At 34.7% G+C, this 24,232-nt stretch overlaps 3 protein-coding genes and 2 pseudogenes across 7 annotated transcripts; 2 read left to right on the plus strand and 3 right to left on the minus strand.

The window, feature by feature from the left end:
- Positions 1-55: 55 nt before the first annotated feature.
- LOC111287019 (transcription factor EGL1-like) lies at positions 56-3,968 on the plus strand. 3 transcript variants are annotated; one of them, XM_022877171.2, is made up of 9 exons: positions 56-690; positions 769-904; positions 1,114-1,368; positions 1,460-1,556; positions 1,652-1,666; positions 2,006-2,062; positions 2,172-2,963; positions 3,036-3,485; positions 3,568-3,968. In XM_022877171.2, the coding sequence occupies exons 2-9, from the start codon at positions 780-782 to the stop codon at positions 3,637-3,639; spliced, it is 1,863 nt and encodes a 620-aa protein (XP_022732906.2). In that variant the 5' UTR covers positions 56-690; positions 769-779; the 3' UTR covers positions 3,640-3,968. The 3 variants fall into 3 exon arrangements, with proteins under 3 accessions (XP_022732906.2, XP_022732915.2, XP_089602276.1); XM_022877180.2 differs by lacking the exon at positions 1,652-1,666; XM_089746150.1 differs by lacking the exons at positions 1,652-1,666; positions 2,006-2,062.
- Positions 3,969-5,021: 1,053 nt separating this feature from the next.
- On the minus strand, positions 5,022-6,375 carry LOC111278138 (gibberellin 20-oxidase-like protein; annotated as a pseudogene). Its single transcript, XR_016329075.1, has 2 exons — positions 5,921-6,375; positions 5,022-5,811 (listed from the first exon to the last, which is right to left on the minus strand). The product of XR_016329075.1 is annotated as a gibberellin 20-oxidase-like protein (transcript).
- A 590-nt stretch (positions 6,376-6,965) lies between these two features.
- Positions 6,966-10,284, minus strand: LOC111278132 (uncharacterized). The gene is made up of 6 exons (XM_022864644.2): positions 9,613-10,284; positions 8,942-9,192; positions 8,428-8,803; positions 8,201-8,332; positions 7,936-8,111; positions 6,966-7,359 (listed from the first exon to the last, which is right to left on the minus strand). Exons 1-6 carry the CDS (start codon positions 10,156-10,158, stop codon positions 7,236-7,238), a joined length of 1,605 nt encoding a protein of 534 aa, XP_022720379.2. The 5' UTR covers positions 10,159-10,284; the 3' UTR covers positions 6,966-7,235.
- A 696-nt stretch (positions 10,285-10,980) lies between these two features.
- On the minus strand, positions 10,981-14,730 carry LOC111318678 (uncharacterized). Its single transcript, XM_089745793.1, has 6 exons — positions 14,475-14,730; positions 14,242-14,306; positions 12,426-14,070; positions 12,201-12,343; positions 11,808-12,003; positions 10,981-11,726 (listed from the first exon to the last, which is right to left on the minus strand). The coding sequence occupies exons 1-6, from the start codon at positions 14,644-14,646 to the stop codon at positions 11,041-11,043; spliced, it is 2,907 nt and encodes a 968-aa protein (XP_089601919.1). The 5' UTR covers positions 14,647-14,730; the 3' UTR covers positions 10,981-11,040.
- A 3,090-nt stretch (positions 14,731-17,820) lies between these two features.
- Positions 17,821-21,066, plus strand: LOC111318687 (UDP-N-acetylmuramoyl-L-alanyl-D-glutamate--2,6-diaminopimelate ligase MurE homolog, chloroplastic-like; annotated as a pseudogene). Its single transcript, XR_016328922.1, has 5 exons — positions 17,821-19,633; positions 19,766-19,884; positions 19,976-20,145; positions 20,667-20,809; positions 20,902-21,066. The product of XR_016328922.1 is annotated as a UDP-N-acetylmuramoyl-L-alanyl-D-glutamate--2,6-diaminopimelate ligase MurE homolog, chloroplastic-like (transcript).
- The last annotated feature ends 3,166 nt before the right edge of the window (positions 21,067-24,232 follow it).

The raw sequence follows: 24,232 nt of genomic DNA on the forward strand, positions 1-24,232 counted from the left end.
ACAGAAAACTGAAAAGCCAGATCTTTATAACTCTTCTCGCTGAAAAAAGGGCTTCAAGACAAAGAAAGCAATATAATAACTGTGCTGTGTTTGCGTGCCTTATTGGGTACTTACTGGTTACTTTACCCTACACCATCAGAGAGAGAGAGTCTTTCTTTGAATTTTCTTTTTCATTGTTCATTAAACTTATTAGTTTCCATTTCTTGATAATGGAATTAGATATCACATTAACATATAAATATTTTTGTCCCTTTCTTCTTTTCTTTAGCCAGCAAAGTGAGTTTTTTTTTTTTGTTTACTCTGTACACAACAGGAAACAAGTTGCAACTAGCCTACTTGTTTATCTGTTAATGATCATTGCCAGCTTCCTTCTCTACCCATTTTCCTCTGGTTTTCGAGCTTCATAGCTACCCCGAAACACCATTTTTTTAGGTATTACATATTGAGGTTTTTAGCCTTTTTTTAAGAACAAAAATATGTTGGTTTTGAGCTCTGGGTTATTTCTGGTAAAGGAAACAGGAGCAGTCGTGCGACAATCCTATCTGGCTTTGCAACTTTGGAGTAAAAGGATCATGAATTTGAGCTCTAGCACATATTTTTGTTGATACTCTGGTTGGAATATTCCACAACCAAAGATATTTCTAGAATTTTATTGGAGCTGGTGTGGTTGAATGAAGAGAAACCATTAGAGTAAGAATCAATTTGCATCTGATCTGATTGATGGTGGAATACATATATATGTACATATATCTAATTCTTTAAATATAGATATCTTTCAAATGGCTACTGGGGTTCAAAATCAAGAGAGAGTGCCAGTGAACCTGAAGAAACAGCTCGTTCTTGCTGTGAGAAACATCCAGTGGAGTTATGCAATTTTCTGGTCCATTTCAGCTGGACAGCCAGGGTACAAAATGTTCCATTTTTGCCCCATCCTTCTTTTCCTTTCTAGAAGAAAATTAACATACACTTTTCCATATGACAAATGCTAATATTTCTTTAAAATTCTATGAAGTTGACCCTTCTACTAACTATTCTATTTACTTTTATCAATCTGGTATTTTGCTAATGCATTTTTCTGCCTAATCTTGTTTGCTATCAATGTGAACACTTCAGGGTCTTGGAGTGGGGTGATGGCTATTATAATGGAGATATAAAGACAAGAAAAACAGTTCAAGCTGTAGAGCTCAACGCTGACCAACTGGGTTTGCAGAGAAGTGAGCAACTGAGAGAACTTTATGAGTCCCTCTCGGCTGCTGACAGCAGTCCTCAGGCTAGAAGACCTTCAGCAGCATTATCTCCAGAAGATCTGACTGATACTGAGTGGTATTACTTAGTTTGTATGTCATTTGTATTCAACATTGGCCAAGGGTAATTTTTCTTCTATGTTTCTGTTCTCAGCACTTCAAGCTGAAAATATCGAAATTTCTGATTGTTAATTCTTCCTTTAAATTGTTGCTAGATTGCCAGGAAGAACATTGTCAAGTGGTCAACCTATTTGGCTTTGCAATGCTCATTATGCAGAAAGCAAAGTTTTCAGTCGTTCACTGCTTGCAAAGGTAGGTGCCTGTGCTTTAATTCTGTTTTTATGGCTTGCAATGACAATTTGGTTTCTGTTTTCATGGCTGGAAATTTTTGCTACCGGCTCTCTTAGAGTGCATCTATTCAGGTATTGATCCAGTTTCTTTGTCACCCTAATTTATTTTCATTTTTCAATATGAAAAAAAGGTCCCAAGTAAACACAGGCTTTAGGATTGTGTTAATGAGTTTGACAAATTTTGTTTGAACTGGTTTGATAATTTTATTTTACTGCATATTAGCAAACACAGCATGTCTGACGGTATTCAGTGATTCCTTTTCTCACTCCAACTTGATTTAACTACGTATGGAAATAGGTTACAAGCGACATTTCCTTTTAGTGAATGTAGAATGAGCATACTTCATGTTTAGACATGGAAAACCTTGAAGGGCTAGATTAATAAAATCCTTACACTTGTCTTGATTTCAGACTGTAGTATGCTTTCCATTTTCAAGAGGTGTGATTGAGCTTGGTGTAACTGATTTGGTAACTTTTCTTCTGTTCTTTTTCTTTATTTATTGTTATTGAGAAATTTGCTTTCTGTGCAGCTTTATTTCAGTTTAAGTCATGCTGTCATGTTGATTGCATTCTGTAGGTATCGGAAGAACTCAGCCTTATTCAGTTCATTAAAACTTCATTCTCGGATGGTCCACAGACATTTGTTTCTAATAAATCCATTCCTGTCGCTGGAAGAACAGGATACAACAAAGATTTTTCTTGTCCATCTCTTTTAGGCTGTGAACAACAAGAAATGGCTTCTCCCAATGACAGTTCGGATGGCTATGAGCCTAACCAACCAGCAGAAGATCCATTCATGATTGAAGGGATAACTGATGGAGTTTCTCAAGTACAAAGTTGGCAATTCATGGATGAGGAGTTCAGCAATTGTGTCGACCATTCCTTGAATTCCAGTGACTGCATATCTCAAACCGTTGTGGATCATGGTAATGCTGTTCCTCTTAGCCAGGGAGAAAAAGATAATGACAATGAACTGACCTCTTTAAATCTTCCAAGTGATGATCCGCATTACCAAACAGTTCTCTCAGCCCTATTAAACAGCTCGCACCAGTTGATTTTGGGACCACACTTTCGAAACTCTAACCAGGAATCCAGCTTTGTCAGCTGGAAGAAAAATGGCTTAGTGAAGTCTCAGAAAGCAAGAGATGAAACCCCTCAAAAGTTATTGAAGAAGATATTGTTTGAAGTTCCTCATATGCATGATAAAGGATTGCTTGAATCTCCAGAAGATAATGGTGCTAGAGATGCAGCTTGGAGACTAGAGGCTGATGAAATTTACGGAAACCATGTCTTGTCCGAGAGGAGGCGGAGAGAAAAAATAAATGAACTATTTATGATTCTCAAATCACTGGTCCCTTCAAATAGCAAGGTAGTTAAATTTCCATTCCCCTTGGTCATTCATAACATGACCATTACTTATTAACTGGCTTTTTCTATGCAGGCTGATAAAGTTTCTATACTAGATGATACAATAGAATACCTACAAGACCTCGGGAGAAGGGTTGAAGACTTGGAATCTTGCAGAGAGTTAACAGATTTAGAGGTAAGAACGAAAAGAAAACGTCAGGATCATGTAGAGCGAACATCCGATAACTACGATGATAACAAAATCACCATCAGAAAGAAATCATCCCCAAATAAAAGGAAAGCCTGTGATATTGATGAAGTTGAGCAGGAGATTGACTATGTTGCGTTTAAAGATGATTCAACTAATAATGTAACTGTCACTGTCAGTTTGAACAAGAAGGATTTTCTAATTGAGTTTAGGTGTCCTTGGAGAGAAGGAATTTTGCTCGAGATAGTGGATGCACTAAGCATTCTCAATTTGGATTGCCAATCAGTTCAGTCATCAACCACTGAGGGGATTCTCTCCCTGACTATAAAATCCAAGGTAAAAGAAAATGTTTAGGAAACCAAATCTGTTAATGATTTTGGACATTGGCAAATGTTTAAGTTATCTGTGCTTATTGCAGTACAAAGGATCAACTGTTGCAAAACCAGGGACAGTCAAGCAAGCATTGCAAAGAGTTGCTTGGAAGTGTTGAAGCATATCTTCTGACCGACAATGATAAGAGTTATTTGTTGTAGATTTCCCATCTTCTTTTGTAAAATCCAGTGCCATGGAAGGTTCTGCAGATGATAGGTGCCACAAACAAGAAGGTTTTTCCTCCATGTAGGTTAGCAAAATAAAGGGAAACAAACCTAGTTTTTGGAACCTTGTAATTTTCTTACAGGACAGCAATTAACACCCACCTTTCACCGCTTCCTTGTAACTGTAACAGGAAAATATCAAACTGGAACCTGAAAAATTTTATCATCTTTCTGAGGTGGTATTAAGTGAATTATCGAAGACTGCTGAATAATTTTTAACGAAGTTTGAGGGAATTTTTAGAGCTAGTGTAGGGGTCAGTCCAGTTTCATGGATTCTAGTTCACTCTATGACCCTTTGGCTGCAGAATTTAGGATGCTTTGGTTTGATTTTGAAAACAGGATTGGAGAATTGGCCTACCAAATCTGGGCAGTGACAAGCTAAACAATTTTCGGTGGCAAAGAACATCTTGAAAAAGGTATAATAGTTATGGCAAACGAGAAAAAGGTACACTTAGAACTCATCAAAGGCTTCAAAAAGAACTAAAAAAGAGATGGAGGCATCAATGATTTAAGATTTGACTACCTTTTTTACATGTTGGCTTTCCATTAATGGTTACTGAAGCTTAAACAACTCAAATTATTGGTTTAAAAATTGAATTGGTATATAAAATTATTGTTAAAAATTGAATTGGATTTCACAATTATAATTAAAAAAATGATATCTAATAAATTTAAGATTTAAAATTTAACATCTTTTTTATAAAAAAAATCATTTTATTCTAAAAAAAAAACCCAACATTTTTTATCATTTAAAACGCAAATTTATAATTCAAGAGTGCTTAATAGACAGTCCGATTGAGTGAAGTGTGGGCCTCGAAATGAAGGTCTTTTGCAGGGATGTTAATCATGATGATCGTCATCATTCCCTTCAAATTTCCACTAAAAAGGAGATTACTCAATCTTTAGTTATGTCTAATCAGTTTGCTTTAATGATAATTCAACCTTAATCACAATATAAAAGTTAGACAAACTTCTTGTTTTTACCTGTAATAAGAAACAAAGATTCAGAGCCAGATCTTCTGAAACAAAAAGCTTCATTTTCCCCATTAAGCATTTCTACAGTCGGCTAAGCTTGCTGCCCGATGAAACTACCCAGCTATATCAACAGTATGTTAATTTTTTTTTCTTATTTTCTGTACATTTTTAGAGTAATCAAGCAAAGGCATGAAAACAAAAGAATGCCATCGAATTCACTAACAAGCAAACAATTAAAAAAAAGATAAAAATTCAAAGTATTTGTTACTTCCCCTACCTTTTTTCCCATTAACACAACAAATAGACAACACAGAAAATTTCCACATTTCACACAAAGAACAATGCATAGGGTTATTACTGATGATGAACACATGATATACAGTTGAAAAAAGTAAAGTATTAACCCCATAATTCTAATGATAGATTTGCAGACAATCATGCAGAAAACAAACTACAAGGCAATATTTTGAAATGCATGAGTAATTGCTGCACTTCGACTTTTAACCCAGTAAAATCTTTTACAGTGTGTCGTATTTTCTCAAAATTACCAACCTCATTACTTTCTCTAAACTTTATGTAATCCAAGCAGACAAATGGATGGTAAATCCAGGAGTTTCCAGCTCCCACAACTTCTTCTGGTGCCAAGATTACCTTCTCATCCTCAAAGCACCAAAAGAATGCTAGAGAGAACCTGTTCCTGAATCGCCTCAAACAACCCAGTGTTCTGATGATCTTAACCTCCCATTGCTCCAAGCCTGCATTAGATCTCCTATGTTAACTACTAAGGAATTCTCACATGGGTGTATGCTCATCCACTTACGTTCCTTCGATCTCATTTGTAGCCCACCAAGCTCATCCCGATAAATTATTGTTATGCAACTCATATCAGTGTGCATTCCGAGTCCTTCAACTTTCCTTTCTTCCACATCATCCGGTGGTGTGTAATTAACTATCCTCATAGACAGTGACAGTTACCAAATTCTGACTCATAGAACTTCATTTCATAACCATCTCCGAAACTCTTTAATATGATCTCAGTGATTCTCTTTGACAAGTTCATCATATTGTTTCCATACTCTTGTAATATCTCACTATAGATGGAAGCGGACAGACAACCAACAAAAAAAAAAAAAAAGAATGCACATCAATAAACTGAAATCAATTGTGGTAACAACTTTAAGTATTGAACAAAATTATTACCTAAATTCAGATTTCTTTTGGCCAAAGAGTTCATTAGCAGAAGCCTTAGCAGAGGCAAAGAAATCCGGTCCACAAACACTTAAAACTCTCAAAGTAGGGAGAAGCAATGAAATGGGGAGTGTATGATTTGATAGATGATGATGGACCAAGCTTGATCTTAGTATCTGGAGGAAGGCTAAATATATCATTTGAATGTGCACAAACTTTGTTAAATAAATTTTGGGGGATGCCATGTTTGGTAACATAAAACAAGCCCCTTTCCCGACGGGCTTGTGAGAGGGACGACAGAAAAGAGGATTCAGCAGGTTGGGTTAGATCTAGTGCTGGGAGCTGTATAGAATCCTGCATTGTATACGAAAACAAAACAAGTTCCTTGAATTGGATTGCAGTCTAGGAACAGTTGGAAGAATCTGCTTATAAATTAGCATACTAGCACATTCCATAAATGGTTAAGAGTACGGGCATGATTAAACACCACTAAGTATTATAATAAAATGCATCATAGGAAAAATGACCACCGACCGCAATGCTTACAGTGATTGGTTAGGCATAAAATGATGTTGGGCAGAGTGAGTTTTGTAGCTTCTTTTACAAACAAATTTCGATTAGAAATTAAAACAAAATCACCTATTGGTGAAGACCACAGATCAAAAGAACCACTAGTAATAGTATTATGCAAATAATATAGACAATGATATAACCTAATGGTAACATCCCCTGAATCCAAGAGAAGAAAATGATTTCAGCAAATGCAGTTTCTATCACCACCATTTTTATTTTTTTAAGTTACAAACATAAAGAAATAACAAAATGGTAACCCAAGAACAAGCATAAGAATATGATTGTGCACAAAGACAAACAAGACACTCATACTATGTTCTCATATGCTAATTAAACACAAGGGCAAGAATTCCATAAATGACAAAGTCATATCTTATGCAATTTATTCTAGAATACACTCTTCAGAGAAAATAAACATACAGACACCTGTGGGCACGCACACTCAGAGATATATGCTCTTCATATTTTGCTAAAACTATAAAGCATTTATCACCAAGGACAAATAAATTATGACTGCCAAAAGTAGTACAATGTTTAATAAAAGTTTTAACAGAAATTTTTTTACATTGTCGACAAAAAAAAAAAAAAGGGTAATATAACCATGGACATAGACCTTAAAAAGCCAGTCCCTCATGTTAAGAAATTCTGTGAGACTCATTTTCTTCTCTTGTCATCAGAAGCAGAGAGTAATGACATGACAAATATATCACCTCACTCTACACAACTATGGAGTAGTTACTGATATCCAACGGCATCATTCCCATTCAATTGTTGATGGGGGCTTTGATGTAATGTCTAGAGTAACACGATTCACACCACGAACGTTGTTGCAAATTTTTCGAGCAACATCATCAAGGAACTTGTGTTCAAAACAGTACCTGAAATTCCAACATTGAATGAGGAAAAATGAGAATTTCAGAATCCTGGAGATAAGAGGGGGAAAAAGGGGTCAAAAGATTAATTCCTTGGTTTTCACCACACAACCATAGTCAATAAGACAAAGGAAAGATTTTCCTAGATATTGAGAAACTTGTAACATGCAAAACATATATTCTGACAACATGTAATCCATAAGAGGCAGGAAGGACATCCATTTTTATTAATATAGGAAGTTATCCCATTTTATCCAGCCTCCTGCTAAAATTTAGGTTGAATTTGCTACATATTAGTATCAAAACTGTAAAATGCTAACAATCTCCTTTGGATGATTTCCAACTTCGGGTATTGCCATTCAGGAAAACCATATCATTCAGCCCTACCTACCCATTTCAGTAAAATCATTAACCCTTCTTGCAAATAGCCATATCATGTGAATAAAATTATTTTTAACTCAGCCCAAAGTCAAAGACACATTTGAGCTTATTCTTGTTACCGTGTACTATTGGCTTAACCTGAGCACATAAATATTGCAACAACCACAGACAGCAAAGCAATGCAGAACATTGAAAACTTACCAATCTGCTGTCATTCCATCTTGACTTGTTACAGCTCGGAGAGAAACAACATGAGAATGCGTTCTTTGATCACCTTGAACTCCAACTGATTTTACAGGCAAAAATACAGCAAAAGCTTGCCAAATTGAGTCATAAATACCAGCTTCTTTGATTGACTGAATAAAAATTTCATCAACCTGAGAAAAACAAGTCCATAAGAGAAAACTATACTTAAAGGTAACAAAGTATAAACATCATTGCCCTTCCTTATGTAAACACCTCATACCTGTCGTAGAATATCCAAGGCATTGCCTTCAGTTACATCGCCCAAGACTCGTATTGCAAGGCCGGGACCAGGAAATGGATGGCGCTTTAAAAATGGCTCAGGAACGCTCAATATCCTTCCAAGTTGACGAACCTTTATAAATTAGAAAAAAAAAAAATAATAATTTAAAAGAGGAAAAAGCCTTCTATAAAAATAAATGTCATCCAGCAAAGTAATAGAATCAAAACCTCATCCTTGAATAGAAGTTTAAGTGGCTCAATGAGCTTTAATTTCATGTCTTTGGGAAGCCCTCCAACATTATGATGACTTTTAATTGTGTGAGAGTGAGTTCTTCCAGTGCCTGGTGGAGGACAAGATTCAATCACATCAGGATACAAAGTTCCTTGAACCAGAAAAGCAGGTTTTTTCCCTAATTTATGCTCCAATTCTTGAGCAAAAGCATCAAAGATGCAGATAAATTCTTTTCCAATTATTTTCCTTTTCATCTCAGGGTCTACCACCCCTTTTAGCTTATTAAGAAATTGATCAGTTGCGTCAACACAAGTAACAGGTAAATGTAGATCCCTATTAAAGGTTTCCATCACACGTTCTCTCTCCTTATACCTACAGGAAATAAAGCACAATTAATAAGTGTACAAGCAATACTATAGAAGATTATAAAAATGTACCTTGACAATTCTTTACAAAGACTGCATGAAAATAAAAAAGGTCGTCAAAAAAGGAAAATAATTACTTTCTCACCTTAATAAACCATTGTCAACAAAAACACAGTGAAGTCTATCTCCAATTGCCTTGTGAACTAGGGTTGCAGCAACTGTGGAATCAACACCTCCGGATAAAGCACAGATAACATGATCATCAGGCCTCACCATGTTGTTGATCACCTTAATTTCTTCATCCATTACATCTTCCATTTTCCAACCAGCATTCACTCCACAAACATCGAACAAGAAATATCTTAGAGTTTCCATCCCTTCTGAAGAATGTGTAACCTAAATAAACACAAAGCACAACATATTATTCAACTGTTATAAAAGAATCAAAACCTAAAAACCCTGCTCACCACCAACAAAAAGTTTCTTAAAACCCAGCCTCACAATAAAATTTAGGTCCGATTTGTTTGTTACTCTCAAGATGCAAGAATTGCATTTGGATACAGAAAAAAATGCTAATATTCTTCAAAAATTAAAATATAACATTTTTTAAAGAACAAAATGCATGATTTAACTTCTATACGATAAAAACAACTACGTTGGAATTGGTGTTACATTAAGTTATTTGTTCATTATTAGTCATTAAGTAAAAATAATAATAAATAGAAAAAAATAAAAAAGATCAATAATAAACACAAAATAAGACCCAAAAACTCAACAAACAGAACAAATAGCACAAAACCCAAAAACTCAAATTACCTCAGGATGATACTGCAACCCATAAAACCTCCTCTCCTTATCCTCAACTGCAGCGACGGCACCCTGCTGACTCCTAGCCACCACTTCAAACCCATTAGGCAACCTAGCAGCCTCATCTCCATGACTCATCCAAACAACTTGCCTATCTCCGACCCTCTTCCCACCAAAAAGACCACAACTTTTCTCAACCTCAATCTCCATCCTCCCATACTCCTGCTTCTCCCCAACCCTAACTTCACCACCAAGTCTCTGAACAATTAACTGAAGCCCATAACAGATACCCAGAACAAAAACCCCATTGGACTGGGCCCACTCAACAAACCCATCAGCGAACGAAGGTGAATCATCGGAATGGACCGAGTGGGGTCCGCCAGAAAGGATAACGACTTTTGGATTGAGGGATGTTATGGAGGAGAGAGGGGAAGTACCGGAGATGCAGAGGGAGAAGATTGAGAGAGAGCGGATACGACGAGTGATGAGATGTGTGTACTGGGAGCCAAAGTCCAGGATCAGGACTAAGTCCGATTTTACGGCTTGTGGGTCCATTGGGGTTTCAGGGTGGTGGCGATGGCTGGAGGGTTTTCGTTCGTATACGGAGGAATGCGTGGTGGGTGTGGAGGGTTTAAGGAGGAAACGGGGCTGCGAAATTAGGGTTTTGGGAAGGTTTGGTACGCGGATTGGCGGGAAGTGGGGCTATATTATATTAGTGACAGGAGGGGTATATTTGTAATTTTAATTTGACACTTACCATGTAATTTAAAATTTTAAAAAATATATATATGAATTCCATAAAAATAAAAATACCTATGCAACATAAATTATAGCATAATTATTTTTATATTTTATATTATTTTAATATGAAAGATAAATTATGTTTTGAAATTTTTTATTTTTTTAAAAACTAAAAGAAATGATATCATATAAAGAAGTGTAGTTAATTAATTTTTTATTGAATATTTTGAAGTCATATTCAACTAAGGAAGCTTTGAGCACAAAAAAAATTTGTAAATTTGTAGACATTTAATTTTATTTTGGATATTTTATTTTTTTAATTCAAATTTATTTTTGTAGTTAGACTTTGATTATTATTTTTTATTTTTAAATATTTATATTTAACGATCAAATTTTCGGACATTATGATAAAATTCTTTATCATATTTGGAGGAAATTTGACAATATCAAAATATGAAGAAATATCTTCTTAAATTGGTTGAAAGTAAGGTTTTCTCACTTTGCATCCGAAACTATTCTGCTGCAATTTGAAGGCAGAATTGATTCGTTATCCTTTGAAGGCAGAATTGATTCGTTATCCTTGTATTCAAATTGTAATGCCGCTGAGAATCAAATTCAAATGTGACAGTGCTGAAGCACAGATATTCATTTCAGAAACTTCTTGGGCACATTCTGACAACAAGAAAAGCCTGATGTTTAACTAAACGATGAATCTGTACAATGTCCAGGGCTCTCATAGTACATAGCATGTTGCCCTGCACTAATTGCCTCTATTTTCACAGATTCAATTTGGAAAGCAGCACATGAAGCAGCATCCACTACCAAATCCTCTAGAATGCTGTCCACTAACTCAATAACAACTTCCTCAGCATCAAGTTGGGTATCCATCCAGGTTCCAGATTTGGCCAAATCCTTTTCAACAAGTTGCTGTAATGTTTGTTGGGGCAGGTCTGCGAGGAGTAGCCAATCAACATGTTTCAACACCTCATGAACCATATTTTTTGATGACAAACCCGGTCGAGGTCTTGGGTTGAGAAGTGATGCCCCGGGGGAGCTTCTAAAATAATACCCATCTATCTTCAAAAAGACTTCACTGATGTAGCCAAAAAGCAGCCTACGATCAGTACGTGACTTCTCAGGCCATACTTCGACATTATCAAACAAGGATGAATCAAGCATTTGATCTGATAAATGCCATTTCCTAGAGAGTTCATCCCAATTGAGACCTAAAATTTGCAGAACTGCTCTTATGCACTTAGACAAAGATCCTTGCTTATCTATGGAAGTACCTGCATTACTCTTCAGATCCAAATGGGATTCCACGAGAGAAGATGCATATAGTTCTTCAATATCTATACAAAATGATTCGACTGGTGGCTCAGCTGCACAGGATTCTGATGTTGACTCAGCATTAAGAAAAGACGTACTCTATATAGTAAGTAATTTCTAGTAAAAAAACTCACCTGCTAGAGATACAGTGTTAGGAGAGTTAGAGTTATCTTCTATAAAGAACTGCCCAAGAACCGATATAGGACTTGGCTGTTCTGCTTCTGCTCTATCAGTCGTGCTATTAGAATCTTCTGCTTTTTGAATACGCAAAGGACTTGATGAATAAACATCTATTGAAGAAGATGGGGTTTGATCCCCTGAAGATGAATGCTGAAAACAACCCAAGTGACAGGACATAATTTTTACACAAAAGACAACAAAAATAAACAGAGGGAGAACAAGAAAAAGGAAGAAGAATAAACACAGAATATGAATGAAAGAGTAAACCTAGAACTTGAAAAGGAGTATAAAAAAGGGTTTACCAGTTTTAAGCATTCAAAATTTTCACTTATTCCGAATCCATTGACTGTTTCAGTTCTTTGGTTGGTGTTGGTGTTCTGCAAACCATTTGTTTCCAAAGTGATTTCTAAGGCAGTACTTTCGCGTTCGACCCACCTAACAGTATGATTTCTTTCCATGACTTTCCCATGACATACAGAAGTTTGATTAACTGCTCAGATAAGATAAATTATTATATGAGGGAACAAATGTAGAATGGAATTTCATTTTTCTTTTTCATAACCAAGAAATACCTTTCTGACTCAAACCATTGCCAAGAGAATAGACGGTTTGTAGCACTTTGGTCGCAGAAGATTGATCACCTGAGATACTTTTCTTTGCGCCTTGCAATCGATCAACTGGTTTCTCCTTATGAGACACAGGCTGTGTCCCTAAATTTTTAGTGGGAGAAGTTAAGCAGCCACTCTTCTTTTCTTCCTGAACCCGCCATTTATATCCAATAACAGTTGAAAGATTGCTGTATGGTGAAAATCTCATCTGTGGAGAAGCAAACCCATGTTCCTTGTCCCTTCCTGGAGTAAGCTTAGGCAACAAGTCATGTTCAGGCAAAGACATTAACCTATCTATAACTCTCTGTGTCTGTTTTCTTGAGAAATCTTCATTTCCTCTATTTAACATATCTGAAAAATGTTTCCTAGGGTGAAATTTTCCTTTGAGATGACTTATCGTTAACAGATTTGAGTTTCTTTGACAACTTTCTGTAGATGACGCAGCTTTGCTTCCATTGCCTGAACCAAAGTTATCTGTTTGGCACATCCCATCTCTTCTATTGACCTTGTGGGAAGCTTTGGACATTTTCCTAACATCCTGATAACTTTTACTAGCAGAAATTTTTTCATTTGCCTGCCTGCTCATTTCTCTACCACCATCTTCGAACTGTTCGAAGTCATTCAGAGATTTATGAAAATCATCAAGGGACATCTGAAACTGCTCCTTTTTGTTAACCCTCATAGCATGCCTCAACTTCCATTTCCGGTGTTCAAAAGACAAGAATGCTGGCCTAACACTCCTGTCTTTTTTCCTCAAGCTATAAGGAGAGTTTGGTGATGGCCAATCACTGATTCTATCAGGACAGTATTGTGTGCCAGCCTTCGAGACTACCATTGTTTTCAAAGGTTGGGGCATGTCACTTCCTTCAGACTGGCATCTATCACAAGATTCAAACATTTGAGCATGTGCTGGACCTTCACACTCCCCTGCTTCTTTTGGCTGACATTGTGATGTTTTAGCTTTGGAGGAAGATTGAGATTGTTGTTTCTTTCCCTGAGAATCCCGTAAGTGTTGAATATGTTTCACTAGCAGTGAATTTGGGTCTTGCAGGAGTTTCATGAATAATTCCTTGTTGAAATTTAAAATTTCCAATGCATCTATAAAATTCTTAGACCAGTTGGCTACCTCATCTCTACTAAGGTTCTCACCATCATTTAACTTTTGACTTGTAAAAGCTTCAACTGCTTCATTCATCTGAACTTGAAGATTAATCTTGGTGTGATGGTTATGCTTCCTACCTCTGATGCTTTTACAACTATAATTCCCTCCCTTTTTAGTATGCACATCATTGGCAGAAGCTTCTGTCACTGATGCAAAGTTGCTGTTTGAATATTTGTCTACCATATTTTGATCAGAAGGCTTCCTATACCCCTCAGTTGCTGCATCACAACCATGAGCAGGAAAAGGACAGGATTTCTTGGAATTCTTGTTTGCCTTCCTATGGTCCTTTGAATGGCCAATAAGTTTGGGGTTAAACTGTACATTTTTCCTTTCACTGATGGCTGTGTTCCTCTTTCTCTGATGCTTCACAGACATCTCTTCTTCTATAATATTTTTAACTCCTGGCTTCCTAGAATTAACTGCATGATTCTTGTTATCAAGTGCATCCTGAAAAAATGATTAAAGTTTGCAGCTCAGAATCTTTTTGCACTTTGTTGTAAAGAAAGAACAAATTACCAACATCAATAATAGGCTTCGCAAATGCATATATTATGTCCATAAAAATGGTTTTCACAATATGAATGGAATTTGATCATAAAAGCAGGCTATCAAACTCACATCTATGTATTGAGCCTTCTCCTTATTAGAGAGAAAATTAGTCCTGTTCGTTGTAAAACCAGCAGCTGCAGATAAAAAATCAGTGTAATTAAACTTAGTTGGACATGACAGCTTTAAGACTTAAAATATGCATGTAAGCATTAAAGAACTTATCAATACATATGATTTTTATGGAAATGAGATTATATATTTCATTCTCAACCAGAAACTAACCAAATATGAGGCATTCTTACCTTTAGCCTGCCTGTTCTCGCTCTTCTTATCAGAAATGAGCTTCCCATGAGAATGACCTTGGCAAAAATCAAAGAAGTGAATCGATCCCCAGGCACATCCTGACTTGTACTTTTCATAGATTGCAGGGCTTTTAGGTGAGAGCACAGGGCTCCCGGGCAATCTTCTGTCCATCTTGGCCGAACGAGTACTAACTATGGCGCATTTTGTGTGTCCATTCACAAAAGATCAGATGAACACCTGAGCATGAGAACCAGGCAAAGCAAATGAAGAGACCATAAAGTTTATCAGCCAAAGAGATAGAAATTGTCAGTCAAATATTGCATGACCAGGAAAAAACCGAAAAGTAAAAAACATTTAAATCTGAAATTTTTACTGAGGTGATTCTAGTTGGATATAATGTAATGTTCATTATTTCATAGAATTTAAATCTTAGCTAAAGAATACGGGTTGAAGAACTACGAGACTGGTGAAAATATAACTTGAATGTAGAGGATTTTATAACAAACAAGGGTCTGAATGTACTGATAATGACCCCTGAAAATGAAAATGAAAAAAAGTAAAAATCTGCTACTTTGATGAAGAGAGGGGGGGGGGGGGGGGGGAATAGTTTATTTCAGTAAGATTGTTTAAGTTCAATATTATGAAACTTCCAGGAAACCACGTCCATTTTCTTTTCAGCACCCGTTTGAATCCGCTAAGATATATAGAATTCGAAAAGCACACAACATATCAACATAGAATGGAATCTAAAGTTATGAATACTTAGAATCATATTTTGAAAAACATACAGAAAAAATAAAGTACCTGATATGGTTCGTGTTCAAGTAGTAGAAGAAGAACACAATCAACCATCCATGTTTCAATATGGTAAAAACCTTGGCATCCTATTCATGTCTGAACCATTTAAAAAATATATATAACTCATTTTGATGCATTGTTCATCGTCTCCAAAAGTCGGTCAAAACCAAAAAAAAAATCATGTCCCTTCATTTGGGTTTTGTTTTCCTTGGTCAATATATGACCACAGACCATTTCCTGTTACGGTGCTTTTCTGGAACTGGGTTCATGAGCCTTTTGTGGCATTAAAAGACAAGCTATAGAAGAGTTGAAGCCATGAAGGAGAGGGAAAAAATATGGGAAAATTTGGTTTAAGGATGAAGAATGGCAGAGAGTTGTTATGACATTGACTAGTAATATAGCAAGGGTTGCAGATATATGATATATCACGACATCATGGCTATGGCGTAAACTTTCAAATGAAGCAAAAGCTCTTCTCTCTCTGCAATTAATCTGTCAACTGTCATCCCCACCAAAAATCTTAAGTTAAATGGTTGGTTGGAGTATTCGTGTTTGAAACAGCAATGTCTCGGACGTTATGGGTAGGACACAGATTTTGCAGAGACGTTGCTGCCAGGGGAAGATGAAGTGACATCGTTATCGTTGTCAACATTTGTCTGAACTTTAACATGTATAATTTTTTTTGAAAATCATCGTTGTCAACATTATCGAACGATTTATCTTTGGTTTTATATATATTTATTAATGCAATACTCTTATACGAATCTAAACACAAATTCAAGATTCCAAAAAATTTTTTTTTTTAATGTCTCAACCTATGGTTTTCAATTGTTTGATTTACAACGCATGTAGTTAGTTATTCAAATATATATTGTTGAGCCACCGAATAAGATTTTGTGACGGTGAAAGCCTCAAGACAGATGACAACCCCGAAACTAAGGGTGATAAAAAAATTTAAAATTGTAGTATCTGATTTGGTTTTGATTGAATTTTTTATTTAATTTAAATTAAATTTAAATATTAAATATATATATTAAATTTAAATCGAATTTTAAATTAAGATGTAAAAAATTAAAAAAATTATGTCGAATTTAATTATATATTTTTATTAATTTTTATATAAATTTTAAATTTTTATAAAATAAAATAATTATTATATATATTTATTTATTTAAATACATTAAAATTTTATAATTTAAAATTTGATAAATCAAATCAAATTAAATTAATAAAATTTAATTGATCGAATTGATTTTAAAAAATATTAATTTAAATTTAAATTATATTTTAAAATTTTATAATATTATATATTATTTAAAAAAATCAAATCAAAATATGATCCATTTAAATAATTAAGACCTCTATCCAAAATTGTACCAATCCGCGGCCTTTCCAACAGCAGCAATTAACAAAAAAAAAAACAAAACGTACCAAGAAAATTTTATATTCGAACAGTAAAATTTTTTATTTAATAAAAAACCACATACTGCTATTAAATTTAATATAAAGGTAACGTAACTTAATTAAATGTTGCGATAAGACATGACAAATTTTAATGATTTTGATGGTGATTAAGATCAATTGTGTTATTAAAATTTAGATTTTATCATTATATTTTTATTATTTTTTATTTTTTATATAAAATAATAAAATTGATGTAAGATTAATTATTTACATTAATAAAACATTTCGTGAAATATTTTAATTTTATTAATTTTTTTGTTAAAAATCAATGAAGTTAAAAAAAGAAGAAAAGAAATATTTCAATTCTATTAGTTTTATTTGGTTTTGTCTATGCCATTTGATTTTGAATCTTAATCTGATGATGCTAAATTGTGTTGTCCACCCCAGGCGGTAGTCCAACGTTAATTAAAATGCAAACTATGGCTCATTTAATATTATCGTTGAAAGTAATTTTTTTGTTTCCAAAATTACTTTCGACTCAAATTTATTACTTAAAAAAAAGGTTTTTTAATATATTTTTATGGTAAAAGAATATATTTGAGATAAAAATTATTTTTTTATTCTTATATTTTTAATATTTTATTTTTTTTAGATATTTCAATTACTTTCATTATTTTTTTCACAACAATACCAATTTCTAATCATTTTTTTTTTCACTACATTTTTTAAATTTACTTTTTAATACAAATTTTTTTCAACCACAAACACTAATAAATCAAAACATCAATAAATTTATTAGGAAGGGAGTGCCACCAAACTCAAGCTTTAATTTTAACTTTGAATAAATTATATTATTCCTTCCGATATAGTTTTGAAATTCAAATCCTCATTTTCCAACTTAAGTATTCAACAACAGCCATATTAAGCTCATTTGCAATTAAATATGCTAAAATAGTTCATATTCAAAAGTATGCTGGTGAGTGCCAAAAAACAACACGTGCTAAAGCCCCATCGGCCTTAAACCCAATGATTACATGGGCCTCAGATCTAAGAGTATCCATTGTTTTCAAATCCAAAAACCTAAACAATTATAACGTTCAACTTTAAAACGACGCCGTGCAAGAACAAATTTCTAAATGCTAAAACCTCGCTGCAGCTCTGTCTCTCCATTGGCTTTCTCTCCTTTCTCTCTTTTCACCCCAACTATGCCACTGCCACCTTCGTATCCCTTTCAAGCCTCGTAGCATTCCTTCTCTCCGCCGCCTTCCCGCTATCGGCCCCGACGGAAAGTACCATCCTTACCCATCCGATAATGACCCAGCCGAAGCCTCCGAGGATTCCATGCACGGCGTAAACAAATTCCAGCAAATCCACCGCCAAGCCGCCCTGGCTTGCAAACTCCAAGAAGGCTTTAACACAAGTCAAATTACCTTTATGCCATTATACAGAGAAAACGGGAAACGATGACGGGGATGATTTGTTCGGTGAAATTGACAAAGCCATTGCAATGAAAGGGCAAGAGTTAGTAAAACAAGGTTTGTTACAACAAGTTCCTAAAAATGTGGATGCCGTTTATGATGAGCTGGACCAAGTTGACGTTGTTGACTTGGAAGAAATCGATAAATTACGAGGTTTGACTCTTGTTTATCATTCCGATGATGGAGAAAATGAAGATTCAGATGAAGAAGATTCTTCTAAATTCGATGGGTTTTGATTCTGAAGGGAAAAAATAGAAAATGATAAAGTTAATTTGTTGGGGTCTTCTTTTGATTTAGATTTAGATAATTTTGGGAAGAGTAAAGTTAGAATTGTGGAACCTAAGTTTAAAATGAGTTTAGCTGAGCTTTTGGATGAAAGTAAAGTGGTACTGGTTTCGGTTTATGGGGATTTAGAGGTTGAGATAACAGAGATGCTGCATGATTCTAGGGTGGTTAGTGCTGGGGATTTGCTTGTTTGTTGTGTTGGGAGGAGACTGATGGGCATTTGTATTTGAGTGAAGCTGATAAGAGAGGAGCTGTTGCTGTTGTATCAAATAAAGAGATTGATATTGACGATACCTTGAGATGCAAGGCATTGGTCATTGTTGTGGATACTAATTCGGTTTTGCCTGCATTAGCTGCATCTTTTTATCGGTACCCTTCAAAGAATATGGCTGTTATTGGGATCACTGGGACTAATGGTAAAACAATCGTGTCTAATTTGGTAAAGGGGACGTATGAGGCAATGGGTTTGAGGATTGGGATGCTAATTGCTAAGCTCGGTTGCTTATTATATACATGGTGATAATAAATTGGAATTACCAAATATGTCCCCGGATGCTGTTTTGGTTCAGAATTTGATGGCTAAGATGTTGCATAATGGAACTGAGGCAGTTGTTATGGAGGCTTCTTCTCGTGGACTGACTTTAGGGAGGTGTAATGAGGTTGAGTTTGATATTGCAGTGTTTACTAATTTGACTAGGGATCGTTTAGATTTTCATAAGACTGAAGAGGAGTATAAAGGATGTTGGATCCTTAGAGGCGTAGGGAAGTTGTTAACATTGATGATCCACATGCATCCTTTTTTATTGCGCAAGGTAACCCAGAATTTCCTGTGGCGACCTTTGCTATGGAGAATAAGAATGCAGATGTTCATCCCCTGAAGTTTGAGCTGTCGTTATTTGAGATGCTGATTTTGGTTAATACACTGCATGGGATATTGGAGATTTCCTCAGGTTTGCTTGGAAGGCATAATATTTATAATATTCTTGCGGCTGTGGCTGTTGGGATTGCAGTTGGGGTGCCCTTGGAGGACTTTGTTAGAGGGATCGAAGAGGTTGGTGCTGTTCTAGGCAGTTGTGAATTAATTGATAAGTAGCAGGCATTTGGAGTAACTGTTGACTGTCCTTACACTCCGGATACCCTTTCTAGACTGCTTGATTCTGTAAGGCAGCTTACACCAAAAAGGGTTATTACTGGTATGCTTCTTATGTTTTTTCTTTAACTCTTATTTCAAATGAAAACCATGCTTCCTCCAAATGAACATCATTGCTTTTTTCTTTATGTTTTCCCCTTTTCTTTCTAACCAATTAATTATGTCATTTATTAACTTATTGGTAGTCCTGGGGAGAGTGACCGGGGAAAAGACCAATGATGGCAAAAATCTCATTAGATAAAAGTGAAGTGACAATTCTGACAGTGATAATATGAAGAATGAAGATCAATGTAAGTTTAAGAAAAGGGTAAAATCATCATGAGTTGCAATATCAGCTGCTTAGAAAAACTAGTTAGATTACTTATATGTTTCATCTTTTATTTAGTGGTTTGGATGACGTGTTAGCTGGGATGGGGTAGACAATGAGGATTATTTGAAATATGGAGAAAATGATTACTATTCGCCTCTCCCAAATGGTCATCAACTTTTCTGCATGATATTAGGTGGGAAGCTGTACATTGTGCTGTTGCCATGGGTGAAGAAGGCGACATGGTTGTAAGTTTTTTGAAGCTTGGATGTGCTTTTTCAAGTGAATTGGTGTGCTTCTATATTCCTAGTATTCTAGAAAACTCACAATTTCATGAGTATAGTTATATGTATTTGAAAATGAATGATTTTTTATTCTGCAATGGACCTTATGTACTGCAGTCCTCTCACACGATAAAAGAGTTGTGCATTACCTACGTATATTAATAATTTGTTTGAAAAGTTAAAATAATTATTTTGCATTGGTTTGCTGTTGAACTTCAAGGGTTTGGAGAATAAACCATGTGAACAAGTTTTATTATTCTTTCTTCTCATCCCAATTCCACCTTTCTGCTCTTTCATTCTTTTGTTGAAGTTGGGGAGGTGGGGGGTTACTTGCAATGAGGCCATCCCTTTCTCTTGCATTTGTTCCAGGCTTGAATTTTCTTGGGTTAATTGTGTAGCCCATGCATCTCCCAACTCATACTCTGTTCTGCTCATAACTAGTTGATACTTATATTTGCTAATTTGATGCTAACTGTGTGTTGCAGGTGATTGTTGGCAAAAGCCATGAAACATATCAGATTGAAGGTGACAAAAAAGAGTTCTTTGGTGACTGTGAGGAATGCTGGGAAGCATTGCAATATGTTGAACTCCACCAAGCAGGAATAGACAGCAGTGAATTCCCATGGCGGTAGGTTCATGCTCTATTAATAGAATGGTATCACATGGTTTTATATGATGAAGCTGTAATATTCATGATTCTTTCTTGCCTATTCTGCACAGGTTGCCAGAGAGTCATTAATTTCCTTGAGTGGTGAGATAGGTTGATGTTAAGACTATGGCAGGGAATAGAGGAATAGTACCTTTCATCAAAATCCTGCACTTGGTCCTCTGAAAATATTGTGACTGAAAAACGTGAGGATGTGGCTAATCTAGTGGAGGAAATCATATGAGCCGTTTGAGGGCATGAATTGACACGGTCCTTGACTAAATAGAGAATGATAAGAACTCCACCTTTCAATCTCCTAAGTTTTTATGTAACATGGTTGAAATCTTAGGACTCCTTTTGGATGTAAGTTTTCAGGTAGTCCTTCAAATATGTTCCTGATTTAAATTCCTTTTGTACAGGTTTTGCCTGCTTTGATATCATTCTAAAGTCTGCCTCTAGAAATGGGCCCTTTAAGAGATATGAAGTTTCACTTTTGTATGCCAAATTTCTACTTTTCTGAGTGTATATGTAGAATACTCTTCTGAAATCTAATCGTGGAATGATAACAGATTCTGTTGACTAGATGCTGCACTTACTAAACAGTATTACAGATTAGTGTGGGGCAGCACGGGCTTGTTTATTCTGATGGAACAACCTCTAGTGTCATAGGTTTCTTAATGATTTGATGTTATTCTTGTTGCCAATAATGAAGAAAAAGTAATGAGTGCATAACAAATTTAATGCAATTTAGAGAAAGCTATAGTTTGCTTCTCAATTCTCATTGCGTAAGGCTGATCTTTTGATTGTTTTGTTAGAAAAAAGCATTGAGTCTGAGATTTCAGTTTTGCTTTTCTTCTAATTTGGATGGAACATAGGTGCATCTCTACTGCATGTACATCCAAGCAAAAATGTTGCTTTGCAGAAAGCCCTAAATGAGAAGCCAACTTGATAGTTTGGTTACTTACATGGTTTCGATTTAATCAGCTATCTAGTTCAAGCATTTGCAAGCTATAGTTTTTTGTAGACCACCATCCTGCATCAAGAATCTACAGTAAGCATGATATCTACTGAGAGGATTAGTCAGGTTTTTTGTTCTCGACCAATTTATAGATATCTATCTACTCCTTGACTTTAGCTGGAATCATCTTGGCTTATATGCGGCAACATCATTCAGTTATAATGTTAGTAGGTGAGAACAGCATTTGTTTAATATTGCTAATAGTTGTGTCTAATATTTGTAGATATGCCAGAAACTACAAATACTGCAGTGGATCAAGGAGTTTTCAGTCTAGTCCAAATACATGCTACGATCTGCAGCTGTTATACTGGTGCTAAGCTGGAAGCCTGGAACCCACGAAATACCTTAAACTGGGGTAAAATCCAAAAAAACCGTCAATATACTTCTAAAAGACACTTTGGCTCCTCTCATTTCAAAATTCATCTTTCGGTCCTTTAATCATCTTTGTTGTTAGTCAATCCCTAAGAATGCTTTTAGGGGTATATTGAGAGGTAACTTGATTGGTTAAGAATGCTTGATATCATGCCAAAACCCAGAAACACAAACTTAAAGAGTTCATACCTCTAGTGAAAACTAGGACAAGAAAATAAAAACCCAGGGCATTACAATGAAACAAGGGCCAATTCATTATCACATGGCAGGGGACATTTGATCTGTTAATTTAAAATTTGCATCAATATGCTATTGGATTCATGAATATATCAGAAATTAAGTGAAAGAATCCTTCATTAAACAAGTGTGAGGAACTCAATACAGCCTGTAGATCATATTTGTTGACTTGGGGAGATCATTTCTGATTAGCTAGCTTTTTTTTATAACGCTGAATATTATACTTCTTTTATAAATTCCTTTGAGCATTGCTGTAAGTTCCATTAAAGTAAGAAATTCCATAATTTATCTGATTCTCTTCCCACTTGGGAAAATCTTGCCTGTCTGCCATATCTGAATATATGATTAAACGGAGGATCTTCGTTGCTTCCTCCTTTTGTTGCACACTTATGGGATGGAAATTAGAAAATGAAGTCCCACCATTATTTTCAGTTTAATAACAATAACCTTGTCCATCTTTCAAACACCTTGTCAATTATCAAAAGATTTTGGTAAATTGTCGGCACCTCGACAACCATGCTCTTTGTTGATGGGCACATGCGGCTGTTTATTTGGGTTACATAACCACATGCATGGTCCAACATGAAAGTCAGACAAATCGAACATGAAATTGACCTCTTTTATTTCTTGTTGATTAGTAGTGGACAGATTTTTCTTTTTTTTTTTTTTTTTTTAATCTTTGTCATCAATGTGAGTTGATTCCTACAAACTTTAGCCTTGGATAGTTTTTTATGTCTTTGTACATCGGCAGCGTATTTTTTTTTTTATTTTATAAATAGAATTAAAAAAATTAACATAATTTTTTAATATATTTAATGAAATATGTGTTACGATATGAAATTTAAAAACTTCACTGAATAAGATAATTTTTCAAAAATATTTTATTATAATTGAAGGATTTTAGATATTTCGAGTATTAGAGTCTTAACATGGTTCTATGTTCTTTGTAATTGGATAGTTATGGCACATAATGACAAACCCTTAACATACAAGCACAATAAGCATAAGATAAATATGAACAATTATTGCACAAATTGTCATATCCAAAATAACTTTATATGGTCAAATATTCAATGGGTACTATCCATAAAAGATTAAAGAAAAAAATTCATTCAAATTTCGTTGCAAAAATCGCATTAAATATACGTCAATAATTAAAAATGAATTCTTAAAAATACATTTTTGGAAAAAAAAAAAAAACATAAATTTTGGAGAAAAAAAAATGATTCCTTCAAAATCACAACCGACTTCCCTTGTTTTGATATGCAACTTTGTAAAAGGGCTAATGTGCGAGAAACTCTCATGATTTAGGGCAGATATGACAATATCAAAAGACAATGGGCAATCACTAGTTACAAAGAGTGTTGCTAAATGTATCCTTATTTTTTTTCTTCACATCTCAAATTTTTTTTAAAAATTTTTTATAAGTAAAATTATTTAATTACGTTTTTCATAATTTTTTGGAAGTAAAATTTAAGAAAATGACATAATTTTTTAGAAATTAATTTTTGAAAGTCATAATTCATTTTAAAAATAAATTTTTGAAAAATTATAAATTTTTTTCAGGAATTTAATTTTTTGAAAGTTTATTTTTAAAAAAAAATCTATTTTTGAAAAAATTTATGATTTTTCAAAAATTTATATGCAATAAATAAATAAATAATTTTATTTAAAAAAAAAATTAAAATACAAAAATTAAGATATGAAAATAAAAGGTTGAGATGCACTCGTTACAAAATTTTTTAACAGCATAACAAAACCTTTTTGTAAAAAGAGTT

The sequence above is a fragment of the Durio zibethinus genome, chromosome 17 (assembly GCF_047325235.1).
Source record: "Durio zibethinus cultivar Kanyao isolate XHJ-2024 chromosome 17, ASM4732523v1, whole genome shotgun sequence".
Classification (NCBI taxonomy): domain Eukaryota; kingdom Viridiplantae; phylum Streptophyta; class Magnoliopsida; order Malvales; family Malvaceae; genus Durio; species Durio zibethinus.